The sequence below is a fragment of the Budorcas taxicolor genome, chromosome X (genome assembly GCF_023091745.1).
Source record: "Budorcas taxicolor isolate Tak-1 chromosome X, Takin1.1, whole genome shotgun sequence".
Classification (NCBI taxonomy): domain Eukaryota; kingdom Metazoa; phylum Chordata; class Mammalia; order Artiodactyla; family Bovidae; genus Budorcas; species Budorcas taxicolor.
Genome location: NC_068935.1, coordinates 39,008,998 through 39,035,087, shown reverse-complemented (window position 1 = coordinate 39,035,087; position 26,090 = coordinate 39,008,998). Strand labels below are relative to the sequence as shown.

The following is a 26,090-nucleotide window of genomic DNA, read 5'->3' as shown; positions in this document are numbered from 1 at the left end:
CCAGGGATTGAACCCGGCCTCCTGCACTGCAGGCAGATTCTTTACTGCTGAGCCACCAGAGAGGCCCAGTATAAACACACTACCTCTTTTTTTGGTAAGGATTCCAAATTATGTGTCGGCTGGATCACATACCACTTTCTATCATCTCTATTCCACACCCTCCCACCCGACCCCCTCAAATGGTTATGAATCACCAACTATGTCTAGGAAACAATATGGGGGATTGAAATGTCAATCTGATGCATTGAAATTTTATCAAGTTTTTTTGGTGGTATGACTGACACTGTTGAAGTTATCCAAAGACAGTAGAGTTTGAAGCCAGCTTTTTCATTCTTCCTAGCCCATGGTACCATATAAGGCTTATTCTTGATACTGTTACCCACAGAGCCTCCCTCTGTCACAGGTAAGGAGGCAGATGGAGGAATCTTGGACTATATTATATTTTATGTGGCTTCCCAGGTGGCTCCATGGGTAAAGAATCTGCCTGCAATGCAGGAGACCCGGGTTCGATCCCTGGGTCAGGAAGAGCTTGGAGGAGAATATGGCAACCCACTCCAGTATTCTTGCCTGGGAAATCTCATGGACAGAGGAACCTGGCAGGCTACGGTCAATAGACTTGCAAAGAGACACGACTGAGCACAGACGCCAACTATGGAATAATAAACTTTTATCAGAGACAGAGAGTATAATCCAAGCCTGTAATGTTCCCCTTGTAGTGGGGAGAGAATTTGGAGTTATGTGGCCAACTGAAACCACTGCAACTGCATTTGAAGGATGCAACTTGGAAAGCAACTTGCAGCCACTCACTCACTGGGCTGCTCTTGTGCTCCTCTCTCTCCCTCTTGTGCACTTAGGTTACCGCATTCGCCTGGGCTCTAGCACTGACAAAAAAGACACAGGCCGGCTTCACGTTGATTTTGCGCAGGCTCGAGATGATCTGTATGAGTGGGAATGCAAACAACGGATGCTAGCAAGAGAGGAACGCCACCGCAGAAGGATGGAAGAAGAAAGGTTGCGCCCACCATCCCCACCTCCAGTGGTCCACTATTCTGACCATGAATGCAGCATTGTTGCTGAAAAACTAAAAGGTAAATGAAACATTTGAGCTTGGCTATTAGCCCTCTTCTTTGGAGAAATTTAATAAATGTATTGTTGGCAGTTATCCTCAAATTTCCCACTGAGGGATTCCAGGCATTTCTTGTGTTGAAGCCTTGCATATAGAGAGGTGTACCCAGTAATTCAAGAGCCAAAGAATCTGTCCCTCCCACATGTGTCTCTGATCCTTCACTGTCTCAAGTGATGTTACTTTTCCTCTCCATACATCAGGTGATTAGGAAGAAACAGCTTTTTCGCACGTTTCCACATCACAGAATTTTAGCTGTGATCCATGACTGGAGACCTGTAAACACCCCCACCCCCTTTCATTGTGGATAGCAAGTTAGCTTTGAATTCTAAATCAGAATAAATCAAGATGGTAGAACCTATCGTGACCTCAGGAAACTCTGGTAAAATTCCATCTTATAGATGAAAATTGGATGGCCAGAACTTACAGTGTATGTCCTTAGATTACTCAAAGACTTAGCTACCACCAACTAAAAGAGAATTTCTTGAATCACAAAATGGTCAATTTATTTCACACAGTAACTATAGAGACTTTTAGACATTGCTAAATCAGACTGCTTTCCCTTTAGTTTTGATTCCTGTTCCCCTTGCTTGACTCTCAGAGCCATTTTGCTAATTTAATCTTAATTGCCTAGTCTCTTGTGTTAGCTCAAATCCAGTTTTTCATATGGTTGATTTTATTGGATGAGGGCTAGTGTCCCATCGATCTTACTGATGACACCAGCACTGGTCTAACCATATGAATTTTCCTTGCTTCTTGTGCTCTAGGCTTAGCAAGATGCTGGTAATTCCACTTTGCAAATAGGTCTCATTCACGAAACTTGTTTGCACCATTTAGCCTAAGGGCTCCACACATTACAGAAATCCTTTGTTTGGATTGATTTGTCTTCCTGTAAGAGAAAAGCAGAAAACATAGAGTCCAAAGTAGAGGCACGGAAGTAATGGGATGGTTAGAAAAGCTGGAAAAGCTGAAAGCAGACACCAGGTCCAAGATTTACCTACTTCCATAAGACCAAACAGCTCACTTTGAACTTTTCTTAACAAAATGAATTTGCTTGTTGTGTGGACCTCATGCAAAAAGTGAGCATTGATGCATCAAGTATATGTCAATTGTTTTTTAAAAACTGAGCATCAACATAAAGACTGGTATGTAAGTAATGAAATGAAAAGCTGCTCTAATGGTGAGGCTGACTTCCCATTACATATCTGCACTAAAAAATGCAAGTGGCAAGAAGTTCACATTACGGTAAGAGATGGTGCCTCTGGATGTAAGGGTTCCTGGGTAGAGAGCTATGTAGTGGGCTTTCAATGGTATGCTAATGGACTCTCCCTATCGGGAGCCTTTAACAGCAGAATGTGTAAGTGGTACCTCAGAAAGCTGAATCAGAGGCTTTGGAAGAGCAGTGTTACTATTTTAACATCAGAGAGTGACTCCTAACTAGCTGTAGAAATCCACTTGGGCGTATCCTCAGGCAAGAGAAACAGGATATGGAGAAATGTTGAAATAGAACAAATTACATCAAAATAGATTGTGACTGGGACTGAGTAGAAGGCCTGGGGCTGTGGAGTGATGTTAAAAAAGGTCAGACATAAGTGTTTATACCTAAAGAATAGCCATTTAACTCTTTCTTAAGCCTCCTCCCAATCGATTCCATGGATCCAGGATAAAGTTACCATCAAATTCAAGTTAAACTCAAGACTCCAGTTTTCTTATGCTTCTTAAAAAATAAGATTGTGGAATTCTGAAGTTCTCTCACCACTAATTTGTACATTACAGACACACATACAGAGGCATTAAAAACTGCAATATGTGAAAACTATATCAATGAAGAAATCTTTGTTTAAGGAAAGAAGAGACACTTTTGTTCTGAAAACTCTTCATAGACTAGACTACAACCGATCTTACTACTTTTGGAATCTTTCATTCTGTCAGTATGTCTGCCTGCGGGCTGCCTGTGTGTTCACGCATGTGTATGCGTGGCTCCTTGCCCTCAGCAACTCATTTTACAACTGTCGCCAAAAAGCCATGGTGGCCTCCTTGCCAGCGTGTTGGGAAAATAGATGGAGATTTGGTTACATTCGATGTCTCTGAAAATAAATCCTCTTTTTCCAGATGATTCCAAATTCTCAGAAGCTGTGCAGACCTTGCTCACCTGGATTGAGCGAGGAGAGGTGAACCGTCGCAGTGCCAACAACTTCTACTCCATGATCCAGTCGGCCAACAGCCACGTCCGTCGCCTGGTGAACGAGAAAGCTGCCCATGAGAAAGACATGGAGGAAGCAAAGGAGAAGTTCAAGCAGGCCCTTTCTGGAATTCTCATTCAATGTGAGTGGAAGTCATAGTTCTGCTGGAAGGATGAGAGGGCACTTCACTTAGTCATTGCTCTCTCTAGACAGGAACCAGGCCTTCAGAGCCATCCTGTGTCAAGAAGCACTGCCCTCTTCAGCACTGCCTTGTGCTCGCCTTATACTGCCAAATGGCCAAGCTCCAGTTTCACAGGAATCATGTATGCACTTCCCGTGTTCATTTTCTCTGGAGTATCTACTTCAGCTCCTTAGAAACACTGACACTTAGACAATAGGCCTGTGCTTTTACTTTCCTTGGTTCTCAAAGTAAGTTACAAGCAGCCTCAGGCTCCAGTGGAAAACTCAGAATTTCACTGCTAAAGTTAAGATGTAGCATCAGGATTTGTAAGCTTCTTAGCTTCAGATTTGCCTCATTATTATTGTGTAATATGCTTTTCAGGTACTCCATTTTAGGGATAAATTGTAATTATATTTTCTAAGGTAATTGAATAAAAGCCAAATTTGCTACTTCTACCTTTTATCTTTAGTTTCCTTTGACATTCCCTTTACTGATGTCAGTAGATCCTGGGAGGGCACGGGAAGCCACTGAAATAGCCATTTTCAAAAATTAGTACTACACCAAACCTATCTAAGGTCTCTTAAATGAGACAGGGCAGAAAAACTCTCAAATAATGGTTTTAGTTTTTAGTTGCCCGTATTATAAAACTATGCACTCTTCTCTTTTGACTGAGAAACTGTATTCACATTAGGAATGAGGATACGGTTTTATGACTTTGGTTTTAAACAATCATAGCCTAGTCTTCTCATATTTGACTTCCCATACTTGACTTACACATAAACAGGATTAAGGAGGAGTTGTTTCATTTTTCATTTTTATTCTGAAAGTCATATGGTCATAGAATCTGGGAGGAGAAAGCATATGTTTTTAAGACTTCAGAATAAATGGGAAAAGAGAGTAGCAAGCCTCATGGGAATATAAATCCTTAAATCATCAGTAAACAAGCTACCAATAGGGCTGCAAAGAAAGAAATAACACCTCTGAATTTTCTCACTGTGAATACCCAGCCAGGCAGAGGATCTTGTCCTTCTCTTTTCCCAGAAAAATAGTCATGACTGTTTTCCCTCTCTTGAACCAATTGCAATAAAGCCCTGGAATATTTGTACACATTTCCTCATTTGACATTTTAAGCGACCCAGAAAAATACTTTGTAGGACTGCACTTACACGGTATTCTTGCATAATACTTGTATTTCTCCAGCCAACAAGCCTATCTAAGTAGACTTAAAATAGGTCCCATCCACTTTAGGTTTTGATTTGTTACTTCTGGTTAGACATACCTCAGAATAGTAAGAAGATATATTCCATTGAAATGAAGCATTCAGGCTCATTCTGAAGGGCTAGTTTATGAAAGAAAGCAATGGTCACAAGGAGCTGGTATAGTTCACTGCTTGCTGTCATGCTGTACTGGGTCAGTAGCGCTAAACCACATTCACCATGACTCCTGCCTGAATGAAGACACACTGCCTGTATTAAAGCTTTATTCACCATTTCACCCCAAATCTTCTAGAGTTCATTTTTTCTTTATGTATACTGATATCTTTGCCTTTGAATCCTCTTTAAACTCATGATACCCCAACACACGTAGCCTTTTTTTTTTTTTAAGCACAACTCTAGTCAAGTAGTGTCGTCGGAGATGCACTGAGCTGATGCTTCTCTTATTTCTTTTCTCCTCTCTTTTGCCATCCCTGGGTGATACTCTGGCTGGTTCAACTGTTGATCTGACGCTGCAGTTGAGCAGATAGTAGCCGTCTACCATTCCGCCTCCAAACAAAAGGCTTGGGACCACTTCACAAAAGCCCAGCGTAAAAACATCAGCGTTTGGTGCAAACAAGCTGAGGTTAGTAACTTTTTACTCTGGTAGCCCCTCAGGGGGACAGTTTCTTTCTTTAACAAGTTATTGATTTGGAGTTTAGCTAGAATTAAATAGTGCCAAGCTCCCCCGGCCACAACAAGCCCCTAATGAAATACTGAGACAAGTTCTATAGCCTGTCGCTGTGTCCTGACCGCCTGCTGCCAAAAGGTAATAAATGTGCACGTGTTGTCTTGAATGCATTCTGCTGGATGGAAACCTTAGTAGTGAAAATGTAGCTGCGATAATTAAAAGTTTACTCCTCTAAGCTAGCTAGTCTTGGGTACAACAATAATTACTGACCTGTGTCTCTAGTGGTAGTGATATTAGGGCTGACTTACATTTATTAGAGCATCTTGACAATTAAAGCTAAAAGCTGCCTGGTGGTACATTGGAGCACTGAAATTTCTGAGCTTCTTTTATCAAACCTGCTCAGCCATCATTATAGGTGGCAGCTTTAAGGGTAACAGAGGACTCTGATTTCAAATTAAGATGGACACATACCTCTCTGCTTGTGCTCAAGTGACATTTTTAGTATAACACTAGAATGTATCTGATGGGATTAGGTTTTGATTCTAAATCCAAGATTAAAAACTGAGATGGGAGGTTTGTTTACACTGATATGCCTTTGGAATGTGACATAGGCCTCGAGTTCTTCTTTTGGCAATGGCATCCCACTCCAGTACTCTTGCCTGGAAAATCCCATGGATGGAGGAGCCTGGTGGGCTGCAGTCCATGGGGTAGCTAAGAGTCGGATACGACTGAGCAACTTCACTTTCATGCATTGGAGAAGGAAATGGCAACCCACTCCAGTATTCTTGCCTGGAGAATCCCAGGGACTGGGGAGCCTGGCGGGCTGCTGTCTATGGGGTCGCACAGAGTCGGACACGACTGAAGCAACTTAGCAGCAGCAGCAGCAGCAGTAGCTTCCTTACCCAGCCAGCCCTGATGCCTTCAATCTATGTATGCAGCAGCTTTTTCAACTTCGTTTCTGAGTCCTGTTTGCCAGTCTAGTTGTAATCCCATTGTATCTATCAGTGTAGGTTGTCATATTCCTTAATATTTAAATAGCATTTGTAGGGAATTTACATATTATAAATAAATAATGGGCTTCCCTGGTGGCTCAACTGGTAAAGAATCAGCCTGCAATGCAGGAGACCTGGGTTCAATCCCCGGGTTGGGAAGATCCCCTGGAGAAGGGAAAGGCTACCCACTCCAGTATTCTGGCCTGGAGGATTCCATGGACTGTATAGTTTATGGTGTCACAAAGAGTCGGACCCAACTGAGTGACTTTCACTCACTCACTCACTCACTACATATTATAAAACACTTTCACACTGGTTATCTCACCTACATGAGCCTCCCAGTAAATGTGGTGCAGTGGAAAGAACCCGGGACTTGGAGCAGACGTGAATTCAAATCTCAACTCTGACTTATTATAGCTGCATGATTTTGAGCAAGCTGGTCAGCCTTTCTTAGTCCCTATTTCTTCACCTGGATTCAATGAGATGAACTATATAGACGGTGTGAAAATGCAAATACTATATCAATGAGAAATAGTATTATTTCAATTGGTCATTAACAACTCCATAAGGAATAATAAGTAAGTAGAGTGTCTGTGTTTTACATGTGAGAAAACTGAGACCTGGAAATGTTAAGTGATGTACACAAAATGACACAGCTCATAAGTGGTCAGTCCAGGACTGGACATTGTTCACTCTGCACTCTGGTATAAACTGCCTGGTGGTCTTGAGCCGGTCAGTTAGTCTTTGTGAACCTCAGTTTCCTAACCTATCAAATGAAGATAATGATCTATCTCTTCTGTCCTTCATGAGAATACATGACATAGTCTGTGTGGCAACAATTTGAGAACGATGAAGAGCATTTACAGGAAGATAAACCCACCCCTGTTCATGAACTGACAGTCTTTGAGCCATCAGTTCTGGCTCAGCCAAGAGATCAGGGAGTCACTGCAGAGAAATCCTTGATAATATCAACCCAGTAGAGGGTAGAGTCATACAAATCCAGAAAGTTTGTAATTGTTTAAAAAATGATAATTAGGGTCAAAAAAGGAAGTGATTGTCTTACTGTAGCACAAAATGGTTTTAGAATGCTAGAGCTGCCTCATGTTGTGAAGCCCAACAAACAAAATTCAGCATTTCAATTCAAATGTGTACTGAGCACATTCTCTGTCTCAGGTATTATGACAGGCAATGCAGAATGAGATGGTCTTTGTCCTCAGTGAGCTAAAAAGTTTTTAAAAAGTGATCAAGGGGAGGGTTGGAGTTTAGCACCTAAATTTCAAGTAGCCAAAATCTTTAGTTGAAATAATTCAGAAAAATAAAAGTTGAGAGAAAAATGCTCAGTATGCCTTCCCATTATAGAAAAGCCATACTAGTCTCTCCCTGCCTTTCGAAACACATACCTGCGTATCCTTTTTAGGGGCTGGAACAGGCTGTCTGAAGTGCTCCGCCCATTACAGAAAACCCTACCCTATACACTATTTCCTTTTTCATAGGAGTGGTGCCTCTTGTTGGAGCACTGACTCACCTAGCCCACAACCCTTTTATAAACAAATTTGCAAAAATGGTCTCCATTAATACTATTCATCAAGGCTCTCTGTAGTTATAGCAAGCCCACATATCTGGTGGCTATATGCATGCATGCATGCGCAGTCTCTCAGTCATGTCTGACTCTTTGTGCCCCATGAACCATAGCCTGCCAGGCTCCTCTGTCCATGGAATTTTCCAGACAAGAATATTGGAGTGGGTTGCCGTTTCCTTCTCCAGGGGATCTTCCTGACTAAGGGATTGAACCCTCATCTCTTATGTTTCCTGCATTGGCAGGCAGAATCTTTACCACTGAGCCACCTGGGAAGCCCCTGGTGGCCATATGCTTGGGTTTAGTTACCTCCTCAATAAACTTAGCTATGCTAGTGAGCTGGCCATTTCTCTGCAGCTGTGGAGAGCTGAGTTACACACCCTGTCACCTAGTATTGCAGCAGAGCTTGCTTGACACAGTGATAAGGACATGGCCAGCATGATTTACTACATGTTTGGTGATGTGCCTTGTAGACTTTGTAAAAACCTAGGAAAATGCTTCCTGCCTGTTGGATTGGACTAAATTAAGGTCTACCTTGAATACTGCAATCTTTATAAGTAAAACTACTGACAGTGGAACATAGCTCATGGCCTTGCTCTAGCATGGTATTCCCTAAATGTAAAAGATTTCTTCTGCTTTATATTGGTGCCTTTTTAAATCGTGGCATTAAATTTGTTTTCACCTCTGCGTACTTTCACTTGATGACAGGCAACACTGAGGACTAGAAGGTGGTATCCTATAGAAAGTGACAGAACTGTCCTCTTAAATCGGGGCTGCCTCTTAGAACCCCACAGAGAATCAGAGCATCTCAGTGACTTAATCAACTAAACTGGCTTTTTCTTGATGTAGGCATCAAAGCTACAACTCCTAAGCTAGGGGTTTCATCAAGGTAGAAGAGTCTGACACTGAACCTTTTCTACCAGTTACCTTGGGGAATAAACCAGCTGGTGACCTCCTCATGTCACAGAGTACCTGTTCTTTGTCTCATTATCATCCTCCTTACAGCAGCCAACACTGTCTCTGGTGAGAGAAGGTACAGAGTAAGAAGAAAAAGTCCCCACTTTCAGGGAGCTAAGGGCACTCTCTCTGGCAGCATCTACCAGGCAGACTAGTTTGATAATGAGTCTTTTTCATTGGTTTACTTTCCTGATTTATGTGTGTGAGGCTTATGCTGATATAATTTGAAAGGATAATAAAAAAGAGAAGGCTGAAGTCCCTCCCCTTAATAAGAGTTAGCATCTTCAGTGACTTTACTGACAGCTCTGAGTGTTATGGGAACCCTTTTTCTATGAAATCATTGAAAACCTGTGTATTTCTCTTACTGAGATCTTGGCCTACATTACAAGTTAGGTGGTATTAATATATAAGAATCTAGAGCCATAGTGGTAGGTACTGGAAGATACTCCCTTGCATTGTCCCTGATGTGAGATTTTATATCATTGGACCAGAGAAAAGGGACATGGTGATTACATACTATTAATAGCATGCTCGTGAAGTGAAATACTGTGATTGCTAAAATCATTCCAAACTCTGAAGACCTGGCTGCAGATAAATGTTCAAGTCATCTGCATACCCTCATTTTAGGACCCATTTGCACTAACACTAGCTTTTGCTTTCAGCCATCAAACCACATACCAACAAAATTTGGATCAACCAAATTTGTATTTCCATTATGTAGCCTACAATAGATATTGATTAAGTGTCTGTGTTTGTGCTTTGGTTGATTGGCTTGAACGATATCTCAGAATCAAATTTCTACATATGCATAGGAGTTATCTCCCTCTCATCTGCCCTTTTGCCACTACTGTTAATGTTCAAAGTCTGGGTAAGTACAGTTTTGTAATGCAATTCATAAGGAACTTTGCTTTTCTTATAGTTATATTCCTGTCAAAAACATGAGTAAGATGAATTTAAGTCCACATAAATTTCTTGGAAACTATATAGTTAGATAATTAATGTTCAATGATTTATGATTTGCCTACTTTATGATAAATCAAAAATGTCAGCTGGTACCAAGATGATTCTTTTCATGCATTTTCCTCTGTCTAGGATTTTTGTTTTATTCTACGTTGAAAATGCTTTGTCCTTCATTGTGGAACAGTATGTGAATATCTAAGCTTCACAAAAAGTTACCACATGGAGAAGGAAATGGCAACCCACTCCAGGATCCTTGCCTGGAAAATTCCATGGACAGAGGAGCCTGGTCGGCTACAGTCCATGGGGTCACAAAGAGTTGGCCACAGTTGAGCGACTGAGCATAGAATAGACTCAAAGGCATCATAATGCATTTTGAAAAGTCACTAACAGTTCACTGTTTAAATAAAAATATCGCAGGTCTACTATGGGCAACAAAGTGTCACTGTTTAAATAATAATATCGCAGGTCTACTATGGGCAACAAAGTGGTGTAAAAACCTTAGGAGGGCTGTCTTACCTTTTTGATGTACTCTATCAGTGACGTGACCCAGTCAATTTCAGGTAGAGATTTACAAATGAAAATTTCTGGAAAATGTTTTTGCATGCCATTGCCACTCATTTTGCTTCCCTGGTGGCTCAGATGGTAAAGAATCTGCCTGCAATGCAGGAGACCTGGGTTTGATACCCTGGGAAGGGAAGATCCCCTGGAGAAGGGAATGGCGAACCACTCCAATATTCTTGCCTGGAGAATTCCAGGGACAGAGGAGCCTGGTGGGCTACAGTCCATGGTGTCGCAAAGAGTTGGGCATGACTGAGCAACTTTCACTCACTAGAGAAAGTGTAAATTCCTTGGATTGGCCACTCATTTGGCTTCAGTGATTCAACAGTCAGGATGGGAAAAGGGGCAGATCTAAGAGGCAGCTATTTCTCTTGCTGCCTACACTTCAGGGACTCAAAGTCCTCCTGCTGCCTGCTCCTGTGTCCACACTAGGTAGAGTGCCTTCCTTAGGTAAATGCCACCTTTCAGTTCTTCACTCTGAAGGTATTCGTTAGGGCTTGATTCCAAAAGAAGAGCTTTTTTGATCTATCACAGAATATAGAAAATAGGCATCTTAGATATCAAGTGCTTTAATGGTAGGGTTTTCAAAGTGTTAAAATCTCATTTACTTTACTTACAGGTGGTGTCATTTACTGAATGCCGTCCCTATGTTTACTGTCATCTGGTGCCCTATAACTGCTATTGTTCTCTTTGCTTATTTATATTTATAGAAAAGTAATGATATGGGCCTTAGTTTCTATGTAGCTAAAAAGGATTGGCTAGTGGTTAGAGGGTGCTACGCTTTGCCACTTTGCCTGTCTGGCTGAATATCTATCTGAGAGCAAGCGTCTCCTTAATTTTTCTTCCCCTTTCATTATCAGCCAAAGGAACTAGTAATTCTTGTTTTTGAAGTATTTTGAGGCATTGAGGTAAAATTTGCCCTTAGGTCCATTATTTTTCTAGGGATTTTTTGAAGCTGGGAAAGTTCTCTAGATAAGCTGTATCACTTAGTTACTGAACAGTTTATACTTCTAAGAAGAGATTACACTTTCTTGCCCAGCTGTAAGCAGAAAAGATGCTTTGCAGATGCTGAGCAGCTGCAGGGCATGTTTTAGCTATCAGATCTTCCAGCCCTGGGACATTGCCCTAGAAAGAGTACAATTTACTCTTCAGAGAAGTACAATAACTTCCCCAGAGTTAGACAACATGTCTGTGAATTGAAAGTTAGTCTCTGCTTATACCCTCTGACAGTCTACATTTTTTGTTAGGCACCTAGGAGAGCCACGACTTTTCCTGATGAAGTAAGTTGTACAATATTCAAATCTGCCAGTGTCAAACCTCATTGTGATCACCTTTCCAGTAACAGCTCTTTGATAACTGAAATCCAGACTCCTGAGATAGAATGAATTCTTAGAAATGAGCAGTTTCGTTACTGTTCTCTGTGCAATGAGTTTGAATAAGACATAGTAAATCTCTCTCTTGACACAGTCCTCTAAAGTTCATTTTTTCTCAAGCAAGTCATGATGCCCCTGCAGCACATGGAGGATCCTATGTTAGTATTTCTATTTTTTTCTGTTTTTTTTTCCCATTACTTCTTAGCTATCAGTGATAATACTGAATAGCTCACTTTTTAATAGGTTCTTTTATTTATAGTTAGTGTAAACTTACCTTGATATAGAAATTTTTTCCTGATAAAAGGAATGAAAAGGGAGAAAGGAGAATATTAGTTGAAGTAGTGATTAACTGTAGCATTAATTATTAAGAAATCCATTTGAAATATTTATAATCTCCCTAAATGGAGGCAATTTTCACCAGACAGCTTTGGACATTTCCTGTATTATGGCCCAATTAGGGCTAACCTAGGCAAAGATGTCTCAGCTCAGTGTGGAGGAGCCCCTGACAGGCATCAAGTGGCCTCTAAATGATTGCAAGCTGTTCAAAAATAGAGTTCTCATACATGAATTTTTTGAAAAAGTGACTTTTCCAATATTATCTCAATCATTTCCATTGTTCTTCATACCGGATCTGTTTATATCCAGTAACACATCCCTTCAGCCTGAAGAACTTTCTTCAACTTTTCTTCTAGCGCAAGTCTTTGGGTGACATTTACATTTATATTTGTCTGAAAATATATTAAATGTCATCTCTATTCTTGAAAGAATCTTTCTCTGAATGAAGAATTCTGAATAAATGGATATTTTTTATTTCTTCCTGCGCTTTGCACTTTTAAGACTTGTTTCCCTAACTTCTGGCTTTTACTGTTTCTGAAAGAAAGTTCTTGCAGGTATGTCAATTAATTAAGGGTTTTACCTGCTGATCGTGAATATTTTGCTTTTAAGTCTTTGGATTCTCTTATATTCTTTTAAAGATTGTTGATTTTGTTTTAGTGGTCAGTTTACTTCATTGAACATAAGCTAGAAATTGTCTCTCTTTGATGGCAACTCAAATCTCAGCTGAGTTTTTCACCTAGGCTGTGTAGTTTGGAATCTGCTCTGTGCTTTCATGGTTCAGGGATGATGAAGAATTTGGACAGTTTTTATACACAGAATTTGGATTCCTCTCTCTTTGGCTGACTACTTTCTGGGATCCCCTCCTCACTTTCCAGTGGCTGTCCAGTGGTGCCCTGAACTCACTCTATTTCTTTAGGATATAAAGCCTGTGGATATTCTATTTAAAAGTTAGCCACGCTGTGAGTTTCTAGCTGTAGTCTGCTCTCAAAATAGAAGTCCCTTTAAAACTGGAAGACCCACATGCTTCTTCCAAGAGTCAACTCTTCTTCAGAACATACCTGCTTTTGTTCATCCTCTAATGCCATCAAGTAGTTAGGGAATTGGTTTGGTTTTTTGTTGTTGTTATTATCCAGGGAAGGGTTGATCTGGTAGGAGTTCAGTCCTAACAGCTCATTTGTCACTCTAAACTACTGAACCTGCAAATGTTTGATTAAAACTTGTGTTGAGTAAGACTATAAGGGGAGAGGAAAGAGGATGGAAGGCAGTGAAATCAAAGGATTTGACATGGGAAGGTGAACATTGCAGAACCTTAAGGGAAAGTCCAGAAATCCATGTGAGTAAGAGATGGAAGGTGTTTTACAGTCAACAGTACTGTCTAAAATGGGAGGGATTCAAGAATCATCAGCTGCTAGAGCTCTGGTTACAGAAGGAGAGCCTATGCAGGGCAGAGTGCACAAAGTTTGCTTTGTCTATTGAGACTGTCCTCAGCCTCAACGTGCCCCTTTGCCTCTGCCTTAAGACCACTCCGAAGTTTTGTTACCCATTTAAAAAGACCCTGCTTTCCCTTGTCCTTAATTCTGTTTATTTCCTCAACATTTTCAAGACTTTCCCACCTAAAAAGCATGCCTTTTAACCTTAGGAAATTCGCAACATACATAATGATGAATTAATGGGAATCAGGCGAGAAGAAGAAATGGAGATGTCTGATGATGAAATCGAAGAAACAACAGAAAGAAAAGAAACTGAAGAATCAGGTAAAGAAAATCCTGCTTTGCTTTATGTAACTAACACCTACTGAGAGGGACGATGCTTAAAACCATTAACCACTGGGAAGGCATAGGCACAAACCCATCAGACTGGAGCCAGCTAAAAACAATCTGTGAGGCCGCATAAGTACACACTGGCTGAATGTCAACTATGTGGCTACAGGACTTTTTATAGTCTTAATTTACCCCCATTTTCCATCATTAAAAGTAGACTTTTTATCCTAGGAGCACTGGATATTGAGGCATCTTTGTTCTATATTTGACCTGGATTTATATGTTCTACAGTAGAAACCAGAAGATGGTTTACGTATAAATAGCCGAACTTTTAGGAAAAATAACTAGATATCTATATCACTTATACTTTACACCAAAATTAATAACAAGTGGATTGAAGATTCAAATGACAAAATCTGTATGTAGCAAAAGACATTTTGGAAAATGTAGGAGTTGGTTATATAATTTGGGTTGAAGATCTCCAAAGATAGAAATCATAAAATATATTTTTGATAAATGTATCTGCATAAAAGTTAAATATTTCTGTTTAGAAATCACAGAGTTAAAGAAACAATCTACAAACTAAGCAGAAATATCTACAATATATGAGTCTGCCTATCCACTGCTTTCCATTGTGGTTACTTTGAGGCTTATCAGGAACTAAACAAGGGTCTACAAACAGCTGTCTGGGTAAAGGTTTTTGCTGTTATCTAACCTAGTCAGGCCCTCACTGCAAGGTGATGGCTATAGGATAAGTCCCCAGAGGAACTCAAGTGGCAAACCTGGTGAACAGTATAGCAAGAGCACCCTTCAATTTCATAACAGACCGTCTTGGAAAGGGGATTGCTATGGGAGAAACGAAAATCTCAGCTAAAAGACCAGCGTCTTCAGGTAAACCATTCTAGATAATCTTAGCAGTCCATAGGCACATCAGACAGGACACTGGACTAAAGTTAGAACACAGGGAGTTCTAACCCCAGCTCTGCCTTTCTTGACCTAGGAAGGCCTTCTTCCTCAGTGAGCCTCAGCTTCCATGTTTATAAGAAATACATTATGAAAAACATCTTAATATAGATTTTGTAATGGTTAAGTGAATTCCTTCATTTCTTTATTAGCCATTACATTCCAAGAACTGTGCTAGACATTGGAGATATATACCGCCCCTACTATGTGTATGTCTGTGTGTCTGTGTGAGAGACAGAAAACAGATAGATTACAATGCAAAGTAGAATTTATTGGTGTTCGCATATTGAAGTGAGCAGCTTTAGCCACTTGCCCTAACCCAGAATCTTCACTCGTAAGGAAAAGAAAAACCACCATTCAGACTGTTTTTAAAGCATTCATTAGCTGTTATATCTGAATCTCCTTTATTTTTGCCATATGTTAGATCCCTAAACATATAAGTGTCCATATATATTAAATAAGCCCTTCACAATCAGTGGATAAGTAACATTTTCAGAACAGGGAACTAATAACTGGAAACACATACTGTAAACTTATAGCCAGAATAAACCAAAAAAAGGTAATAATAATTGAACTACTCAAATGATCTAAGTGTTTAACTGAGATATTTTATAGCTGATTAATCTTTGACTTGTAGGATTGCCTCCACCTCAATGTGTGCAGTATTGTATACAGTGTTAATCCACTGTTACCCTGAAATGAATGCAGCGATAAGTTTGAGCATCCACTTGATAAATTGCTGAGTTTGAGGAGTTATTTGGAGAGGAGAGGGGTATATGGGAGATTCAGATCGAATGTACTTACTAGGGTTATATAATTGCATTTTGCTCTGTATCTCTTTTGAGTTAAAAGCTGTATTGGCTACTGCACAGAATCTTATTCGTTTAGAGACTGGAAACTCCCTGACAGATCATCTTATAGCTATTTTCCTTCCTGTTCCACATGCCAGGATGCTGCTTTGTCAAATAAAGCTATCTACAATAGACTTAATGGAGCTTACCAAATAGCTTTTCTCCCAGAAGGTTTCAATTCATTTTAATTCAAGGACTTTTGTGCATTTTTCTTCCCCTCGATCGTATCTAATTTTGTTATCACATGTCTATAGTACTCAACTGCAGAAATCCTGCTCAGTATGAGCCAATGAGCAGGGCCTCCATTTTTATCTCAATCAGCTGTATGTTTTAGTTATTGCTTGGCTCCAATTAAAAGCTTAAACAACTAGATCTCAAAGGCTTTTTTCCCCTCCCTCTCTGTGCTACCAAACTTGAATTTCAGGAGCCTATAGCATGTTTTTAGTTACAATTATTTCCCAATGAAAGTATGAGTCAAAGCTAGCAGTCTGTCACCTTTACTTGAAGTGCCACGAAATTTCTATTCTGTGAGATTCTCTATGCTAGCTAACCTCTATTTGTGATTCAGAACTGGAAATACTCTTGCCACGGAAGAAAGGACTGCTGTGCTCAGAGCAATGTGTTGAAGAGGGAGAATCACATCAAAGCAAATCATGATAGTGTGAAACTATTTCATTCTATTGTTAGCCATGATGGAAAGTACATGTACTCAGTAAACATAATAGCTATTCCCTTTCGGTATGTATCTTCTGCTTTCTTCACTTAAACTGGTGGTTTTCAGATTTGGTGTGTGTGTGTGTGTGTATATATATATATATATATACATATATACATATTTTTTTTTGGTGTGTGTATACACACATACATATATAAATCATTGGGCTACCTTTTAAAATTCAGACTTCTGGGCTGCAGAGTCTGATTCAATAGGTCTGTAATAGAGTTTGGGAATCTAAATTTTATCAAGCATCCTGAATGATTTCTATGATCATGGTCCAGGAAGTTCATTCAGAAAACATTGACTTAGACTAATTCTCCATTGTTCTAGCCAAAGTTTTCTCTTCAGTTGATATCCAATCTCCTTCCTTTTCTCCTCCTATATCCCATTATTCTCACTTTAGGAGTTGATCAATTAGTTAACAAGCATTATGTCATAAAACCTGATAGGTATAAAGATGTAATATATGTAAATACACATAAAATGTAAGAAATACCACTTGGTGCTGACCTGGAAGATACTGATTAGAATGCAGCAAGGGCAAGAGATATTAGTGTGGGCCAGATTAGTCACCATCAGTGAAAATTGTTTAAGGCCTTGAAAGTGAACAAGTTTGGATGAAAGGCAAAAAAAGTAAGAAAGCATCTTGATACAGAGAGGGAAAAGGCAAAGGAGTAGAGCTTAAAGAGGGAAATAAAGATGATGTGTAATAAAGGTCTAAAAGATTGAGTGGGCAAGATAGGTCTAAACCATGGGGGACCATGAATGCCAAGCTTAGTATAGTAGGCAATATGTCACTATAAGCATGTCTCTCAATCATGGCATTTGTATGATAAAACCAACATGAATTATATATTTTAGGAGATAATTTTGGATTGAGAAAGATAAACCAGAGACTTTTATAGGAATTGAGATTTAAAATGATAAAGATTGGGAATAGTGAAGGCAACAGGAACTGAGAAAATGGTAGAAGAAAAAAATATAACAGAGAGTATGAGATTAAAGATGCCAAGAGTCATTTGGGGGGAAATAAACTAAAATCTTGGGTGCCAGATTGGATGTAGATGATGAAGAAAGAAAAGAACTCAGAGTGAGCTTAGTTTTCTAACCTGAGAGAATAGAAGGTTGGTGACTGTATTAGTTCGCTAGAGCTGCTATAACAAGTACCACAAACCAAGTGGCTTAAACAACAGAAATTTATTGTCTCACATTTCTGGAGCCTAGAAATCTGAGATAAAGGCTCTAGCAGGGATGATTTCTTCTGAGACCTCTGAGAAAAAGCTGTTCCATACTTCTCCAGCTTCTGATGGCTTGCTGGCCATCTTCAGTATTCCTTGGCTTGAAGATGCGTCAGCTCAATCTCTTCCTGTTCACATGGTATTTCCCCTGTATGCATGTCTGTCTCTGTGCCCAAATTTCCTCTTTCCATAAAGACACCAGTCATATAAATCTATAAGCCTGACCTAATGACCTCATTTTAACTTGATTACTTCTGTAAAGATCCTGTTTCCAAATAAGGTCACATTCTGAGGGCTGCAACATATCTTTTTTAGGAGAACAGATTCAATGCATAACAGCAGAACTGATAGAAATGGACTGATGGATGGGACTTCTTTGCAGAATATAATGAGATCAGCTTCAGATAGTAGGTCGTTGCCATGCTGTGCTCAGTCGCTAAGTCTTGTCCAATCCTTTTGTGACCCCACAGACTGTAGCCCACCAAGCTCCTCTGTCCATGGGATTTTTCAGGCAAGAATACTGAAGTGGGTTTCCATGCCCTCTTCTAGGAGATCTTCCCAACCCAGGGATCTAACCCACATCTCTTATGTCTCCTGCATTGCAGGTGGATTCTTTACTGCTGAGCCAGTACATCTTTGCAACCCCATGGACTGCAGCACAGCTGGCTTCCCTGTCCTTCACCATCTCCCAGAGTTTGCTCAAACTCATGTCCATTGAGTTGGTGATTCCATTCAATCATCTCATCCTCTGTCACCCCCTTCTCCTCCCACCTTCAATCTTTCCCAGCATCAGGGTCTTTTCCAGTGAGTCAGTTCTTTGCATCAGGTGGCCAAAGTACTAGAGCTTCAGCATCAGTTCCCCATGGACTATAGCCTGCCAGGTTCCTCTGTCTATGGAATTCTCCAGGCAAGAAGATTGGAGTGGGTTGCCATTCCCTTCTCCAGAGGTTCTTCCCGACCCAGGGATTGAACCCGAGTTTCCTGCATTTCAGGCAGATTTTTTACTGTCTGAGCCACCAGGGAAGCCCAGGAGGTAGTTAGAAAATAAATATAAATGATTTGTATACAAATCAGGGTTGAAGAAAGTAGAAGGAAGAGAAGATAGTATTGATAGTACAAAGGTGTTGGCTGAAGTCTGGAGGATATAAATAAATGAATGTGAAAGACAAGTGAGAAAGAAGAGCAAAGGACTGAATACAGAACTTCGAGAACTACCCACAGTAAGGAAGAAGGAAAGGAAGAGGAGTTTGCAGAAGACTTAGAAAAAGAACAGTCTGAGAAGCTGGAAGAAAACTAGAAAAGCTTTGGATTATAGAAGCCACAAGAAGAATTTATAGAAGTAGGGAGTAAATAACATTAGCAGATATTATGAAGAAGAAAGGGTAACACTGTTGAGCAAGAGCTATTTTAGTAGAGTGATAGAGGTAAGGGCCAGAACATATGACAATAAGGAGAGAAAGTGGACAAAGACCACAGGTCCCAAAGTTGGTGATGGTGGTGGTGTAGTCACTAAGTTATGTCCGACTCTTGTGACCCCGTGGACTATAGCCCACCAGGCACTTCTTTGGAGTGGGTTGCCATGCGCTCCTCCAGGGGATCTTCCTGATCCAGGGATTGAATCCAGGTCTCCTGCTTTGCAGGCAGATTCCTCACAACTGTGTCACCAGGAAAGCCCACGAAGTTGGGTATTGAGCAAAAGCAAATACAGGCTTTTTAAATGGGAACTAGAAGTGATGACAAAGTTAAAGTTAAGTTGTTGTTTGTCATTCAGGAGAAGAGAAGGAGGCCATGGAGAGTGTGAGGTTGAAGATGCTTGTGAATGAAAGAGTACTTATGGATAATTATGGAAGTGAAATCCTAGAGAAGAGTAATGTGAAGTGATCTGAATTCAAATGAAGTTTGCTTTAGAGAGGGGAGAACCCTCTTCCTCTAAGATAAGAGAAATGAAGCTAAAAGTATATATGCAGCCCATATAACAAGAGATTGGTCATCTGTGGTTAAGAGAAATGACTTGGAACAGAGACCATGAGGAGAGAGGAGCAGATCTGTAATAAATACTCTGAGCAGTATGGAAGGAAGAAATCAGTGAGAGGTGAGCAATCCATCAGCAAGGGCCAGCATGAGTCTCTATGGACTAGAACTGCCCAGCTCTGCAACTTCCCATAAAAGTCCTCTGCCGCTCAGGATGACTAGCAGAGCAAGTTGAGTCAAGTGACCATGAGTTAGGAATTGGCATGGTAAACCTGATCAAAGGTTTTCAGGTAAGTGAAGGAATAAGAATTCCTGAGGAGTATGCGGCAGAAAGCAGAGTAGACTGGGTGAAGTTGGCCACTCCAGGGCATAAAGATCCCAGCAAGGAAAAAGATCAGAGTCTCAGGGTGATGAGGGAGCGTGACATAATTGATGGGTGAACACACTGTGTTTAAGAGGGGAGTGTAGAGATCTCAGAGGAGAAACAGTGAAATCCCAAGTGTGTCCATGCTGGCAAAAGTCTGACTGAAGTACTGACCTGCAGAGAAAAAAAAAGCAAGGCTTTTTGAAGTCAGGGGACTCACTTGAGATTTTGTCTGAACTGGCCTTCATGGGTCGTGCTCATATCTCCCACTTTTTCTTCCCACTCTTTGTTTTGCTTTTTTCTCTTTGTGAATCACTCCAGCTCGAGCTTCTTTTTATGAACCTTGAGAGGAGTGTTGCTCATTTTTCCTTCTATATTTTGGTAACGCTTTTTAGCATCTTTCTTCTAAAATGTGGTAACATTTTTAGCATCTCCTTTTTTATGATTTTTTATTAGAGTATAGTTGCTTTACAATGTTGTGTTAGTTTCTGCTGTACAACAAAGTGAATCAGTTATACATATACATATATCCCCTCCCTCTTGAGCCTCGAGCCTCCCTCTGACCCCCACCCCCATCTTACCCTTCTAGGTCATCACTTATAATGCGGCTTTGTAAGGGTGGCTGACTCTCTAAATTTACTTCCATTAATTTTTGTTTGTGCTTTTTGTACCATTGAAGAAACCTAGGTATAATTTTTTTCATACCTAAAAGCACAAAGTCCTTTCAGATCTTTTGTTGTAGAAAAACATGTCTGTGATTTTGCTCCAAGTGGCTCCTCTAAAAGGAGGCATTCACAGCTGCCTTCATACTTTCATATCTGCCATGATGAACTGGCAGCCTTCAGATCTGAGGAGCAATCCCCATAAAGAGAAACTTTTTCCTATATAGGAAATCGTCAAAAAGGAGAAGCTGGGAACTAATGATGGCAGGAAAAGAATAAATTCACTGTACTATACTCTTTAGTATCAGGACTGATGGATTCACCTACTCAAACATATTACTAAAAGGGAATATTGAACTTTTCAATGTTCTGGCAATGTACAAAGAACTCGAACTTCAGAAATAGGCCCAATTAATACTAACTCTGTGAAAGTAAAGACTTGGTGTCCTCATTAAAATGACAAAAACCTTCACTTTAAAGAGTGGGAAATATATTTTGTAAGTGAGGGCCCCCATTTTCTTTTGCTTAGTGACAGGTCCAAACTGAGGAGATTATTATCTGCTCCCGCTTAGCTGCAACAGTCCATCTCTGCTTATCAGGATGCCGTTTCTCCCAGAGGGGGAAAGCAGTCTTGCCTCCTCATTTTCTCAGAGGGAAAATATTTTCACATTTCACCTGGAGAAGATGCCTCTAACCATTCTCCTAGACCTCTGTCCTTTTCTCTGCCATGTTTCTCTACATGACTTGTAGGACATGAGCACAATTACTGGCCTGCAGTACAAGAAGAAACAAAAAGAGAAAGATGAAATATCACTATTTTGTATTGAGCTGTGTGGCTTGCCAGTGGACAGACATGCATACCGAAGCAGAAATACCTCACTGTCCATCTGAAGCAGCCACTGGATTTGCAGAGTAACCTCTGTGCTGTTCAGCCTTACTCCAGTTCAAGATGCTATCACTGGTACTGACCCAGCAAAGCAAATCAAATATTTCTTCCCCTGTTTGGCAGATAGCCAATGTCTCTTTTTGCATCCAGTTCCAAATATATAGTCATCTTCATCTTTAGCATCTTCTAAGGAAATGGTTCAGTATTCTTACCTGGAGAATTCCATGGATAGAGGAGGCTAAGCAGGCTAGTCTATGGGGTCGTCAAGAGTCGGACATGACTGAGTGACTGACACTTTGGTGTTGTGACTATTAAGAACACTGCCTGTCTGAGGCCAACTATCCCAGCCACTGGGAAGATGGCAAGGATAGATATTATTTGGTGAGCTGTGAATCCAACTTTCACTTCAAAGACACAAAATCTGTGTGATTATGGCAACAACTAAAATCAGTAATAAAACCAAACATAAAAATGAATGTATTGTGCCAAAGATCTCTTGTAAATTTTTAAGCAAAAATACGAGGTTTGAAACTGCTATATCAAGATAATTACATGGCCATTCACAGAAAACAAACGTGGACACTGAGAACATGTCTCAACACTACTCTGGTGAGAAGGCATTTCTCACCAGATCCTGCCTATCACATTGTCACTCTCTTCTTTGGATTGTTGTTGTTGTTCAGTAGCTAAGTCATGTCCCACTCTTTGCGACCCTATGGACTACAGCACGCCAGTCTTCCCTATCCTTTACTGTCTCCTGGAGTTTGCTCAAACTCATGTCCATTGAGTCGATGATGCCATCCAGCCATCTCATCGCTCTGTTACCTGCTTCATTTGATCACATCAGCCTTCATCAATAACTAATTATTTTAGGATAACCCTCAGATTCAAGGCATTGAATTAAACCCAGCACTTTCCTATAGGCAGCTTTTTTTTCAGGAATAGGAAATGTTTTCACCCTTGAAATATAGTTTTCTTCTATATACTTCATCTTTATAAAGCACAACTTCTTTTTGTTCATTATGTACAGGGTGAATCTTGTCTTTGCAACCCCCTTAGAAAACTATTCTTCCACCATTTATAGCTAATAATCTCAAAGATTTGATTTCAATTACTTTTTTTACTACCTTCTACCAAAAGTTACTTCCCATAGGTAGCTGAGAAAATTCACACCTTTGTCAAACTGTATAACATTATTTATTTAATTATTTATTCATTTTATTTATTTATTTCATGTCTTTTTTGGCCGCACTGGATCTTCATTGCTGTGCACAGGCTTTCTGTAGTTGCAGCGAGCAAGGGCTACTGTTTGTTGTAGTGCACAGGCTTCTCACTGCAGTGGCTTCCCCTGTTGCGGAGCACAGGTTCTAGGGCACACAGGCTTCAGCAGTTGTAGCACACAGGCTCAGTAGCTGTGGCTTGTGGGCTCAGTAGTTGTGCAGGCTTCAGTAGTTGTGGCACGCAAGCTCAGTAGTTGTGATGCATGGGCTTTGTTGCTCTACAGCATCTGGAATCTTCCAGGACCAGGGATCAAACCCATGTCCCCTGAATTAGTAGCTGGATTCTTATCCACTGCACCACCAAGGAAGTCCCAAATTATCTTTTAACATTCTTATACATTTAATGTACAGATTTGTAATTTTGACCCATTTTGATGATACCTCTTTTCTGAACTCTATATTCTGTTAGGAATCAAAAAGGGAATAAACTACAAATATGTCCATGAATTTGGAGTATAAACAATAGAGATGAGTGGAATCTCATTTTTTACCATAGTCATAAGCCTGGAACTTGGAAGGAATTCAATAAATGTTTGTTGAATGAATGAAAATCTTCTCATTAAATATTTTGAAGTAGTTTTTATGATTTTTGATCTTGAAAAAATGCCATAACCATAAATAAGTTTAATCTTGGTTTCCCCATGTGTCTTATTTTTCAATTAATAAACTTTAATTTTTAGATCAGTTTTAGGTTCATAGCAAAATTGAGCAGGAAGTACAGAGTTCCCAAATACTTCCAGTCCCCATATACATACAGTCTCCCACTATCTACATCCTGCACCCCAGAGGTACATGTATTACAGTAGCCGAATACATCCTCATCACCCATACAAAATGTATGTGGGTACACAATTGTAGTATCATACAGAATAGTTTCAGGGACCTTAAAATCTTCTGTGCTAAACCTATTCATTCTTCCCTCCACCCAAATACCTGGTAACCACTGATTTTTTTACTGACTCTATAGTTTTTCTCTTTCCAGACTGGCATATAGTTGGGAACATATAGTATGTAGTCTTTACAAATTGACTACTTTCACATAGTAATATGCAGTTACATTTCCTGCATGTCTTTTCGTGGCTTTGTATCTCATTTCTTTTTTGTGCCATTTATTATTCAATTTTCTGGATGTATCACAGTGTATCAGTGGTTAGATAACTACTAAAGAACATTGTGGTTGCTTCCAAGTTTTGGCAATTATGAATAAAGCTGTTGTAAATATGTATGTGCAGGTTTTTGTGTGGACATAGTTTTTAGCTCATTTGGGTAAATACCAAGGAACATGATTGCTGGACCATATCATTAAAGTCTGTTTAGTTTTGTAAGAAACTGCCAAACTGTCTCCCAAAGTGACTGTACCATTTTGCATTCTCACCAGCAATGAAGGAGAGTTCTTATTTGCACCACATCCTCACCAGTCCTTGGTGGTGTCATTGTTTTGGATTTTGGCAATTCTGATATGTTTCTAGTGATATCACACTCCTGTTTTAATTTGCAATTCACTAATGACATATGGTGTTGAAATTATTTCATATGCTTACTTGTCATTAGCATATCTTTGGCAAGGTGTCTGTTCAGATTTGTAGCCCAAATGGGTTGTTTGTTTTCTTATTGTTGAGTTTTGAGAGTTCACTGTATATTTTGGATAACAGTCCTTTATCAGCTGTGTCCTTTGCAAATATTTTCTCCTCAGTCTATGGCTTTCTTCTTGATATTGTCTTTCACAAAGAAGCTTCTATTTTAATTAAGTCCAGGTTATCAGTTATTTCTTTCATGGATCATCCATTCGGTGTTGTGTCTAAAAACTTATCACCATACTCAAGGTCAGCTACATTTTTCTCTTATGTTATCTTCTAGGAGGTTTATAGTTTAGAATTTTTCACTTAGGTCTATAATCCAATTTGACTTAATCTTTGTGATGTCCAGTTGTTCCAGCATGTTTGTTAAAGAGTCTACTTTTGCTCCATTGTATTGCCTTTGCTCCTTTGGCAAAAATCAGTTGACTCTATTTATGGGGATCTCTTTCTGGACTCTCTAATCTATTTAATGGATCTATTTGTCTTTTCTTTCACCAACAGCACGCTGTCTTAGTTACTATAACTTTCTGTTAAGCCTTGACACCAGGTAGCATTGGTCTTCCAACTTTATTCTACTCTTTCAATGTTGAGTTGGCCATTCTGGGTCTTTTGCCTCTCTTTATAAACTTTAGAATCGGTTTGTCAATATCCACAAAATAACTTGCTTGGATTTTGATTGGGATTGTATTGAATCCATAGATCAAGTTGGAAACAACTGATATCTTTATGATATTGCCATCCTATCCATAAACATAAAATCTCTCCATTTACTTAGTTTTTTTTATTTCATTCATTTTTTCACTTGAATTCAATGTGAATTGAATGATTTCCACTCATTTTCAATCTGAGTTTTGTAGTGTTCTTCATATAGATCTGGTATGTATTTTGTTACATCTCTACTGAAGTATTTCATTTTTGATGTGCTAATGTAAGTAGTGTGTTAGTCACTCAGTCGTGTCCGACTCTTTGCAGCCCCACAGTCTGTAGCCCACCAGGCTCCTCTGTCCATGGAATTCTCCAGGGAAGAATACTGGAGTGGATTGCCATTATATTTTTTCACTTTAAAATGATCAAGGGCATTAAACTATAAAAATAACACATTTTAAAAATAGTCTATACTGGAAAATTATCTCCTTTTCTTGTCTGATTGAATTACCTGGGACTTCCAGTACAATGTTGAAAAAAGCAGTGATAAGTGGTGGCATCCTTGCCTTGTTCTTAATGGGAGTGATTCAAGTTTCTCTCTATGATATATGATGTTAGCTGTATATTTTTTGTAGATGTTTATTATCATATTGAGGAAGTTCTCTATTCCTAGTTTACTGAGATTTTAAAATCATGGATGGGTGTTGGATTCTGTGAAATACCTTTTCTGCATCTATTGATACTATCATGCAACTTTAACCTCTTTAACTTGTTAACATAATGAATTATATTAATTGATTTTCAAAGGTTGAACCAGCCTTGCATACCCAAGATGAATTCCACTTGATTGTGGTATATTTCTTCCTATACATTCTTACACTTGATTTACTAGTATTTTGTTGAGAATTTTTACATCTATGTTCATGAGAGATAGCAGTCTGTACTTTCTTTTCTTGTATGTCTTCATATGGTTTTGGTATTAGGAAAATGCCAACTTCATATAATGAGTTAGGAAATGTTCTCTGTTTCTATCTTCTGGAAGAGATTGTAGA

General features: G+C 39.6%; 1 protein-coding gene across 1 annotated transcript in view; it reads left to right on the top strand.

Moving 5' to 3' along the window:
- ENOX2 (ecto-NOX disulfide-thiol exchanger 2) overlaps positions 1-26,090 on the top strand; it is a 282,851-nt gene that overhangs the window by 238,901 nt on the left and 17,860 nt on the right. Inside the window, exons 7-10 of the mRNA XM_052663092.1 lie at positions 855-1,088; positions 3,236-3,448; positions 5,220-5,326; positions 13,763-13,877. Coding sequence (XP_052519052.1) covers positions 855-1,088; positions 3,236-3,448; positions 5,220-5,326; positions 13,763-13,877 — 669 coding nt within the window. The remainder of the gene's footprint in view (positions 1-854; positions 1,089-3,235; positions 3,449-5,219; positions 5,327-13,762; positions 13,878-26,090) is intronic.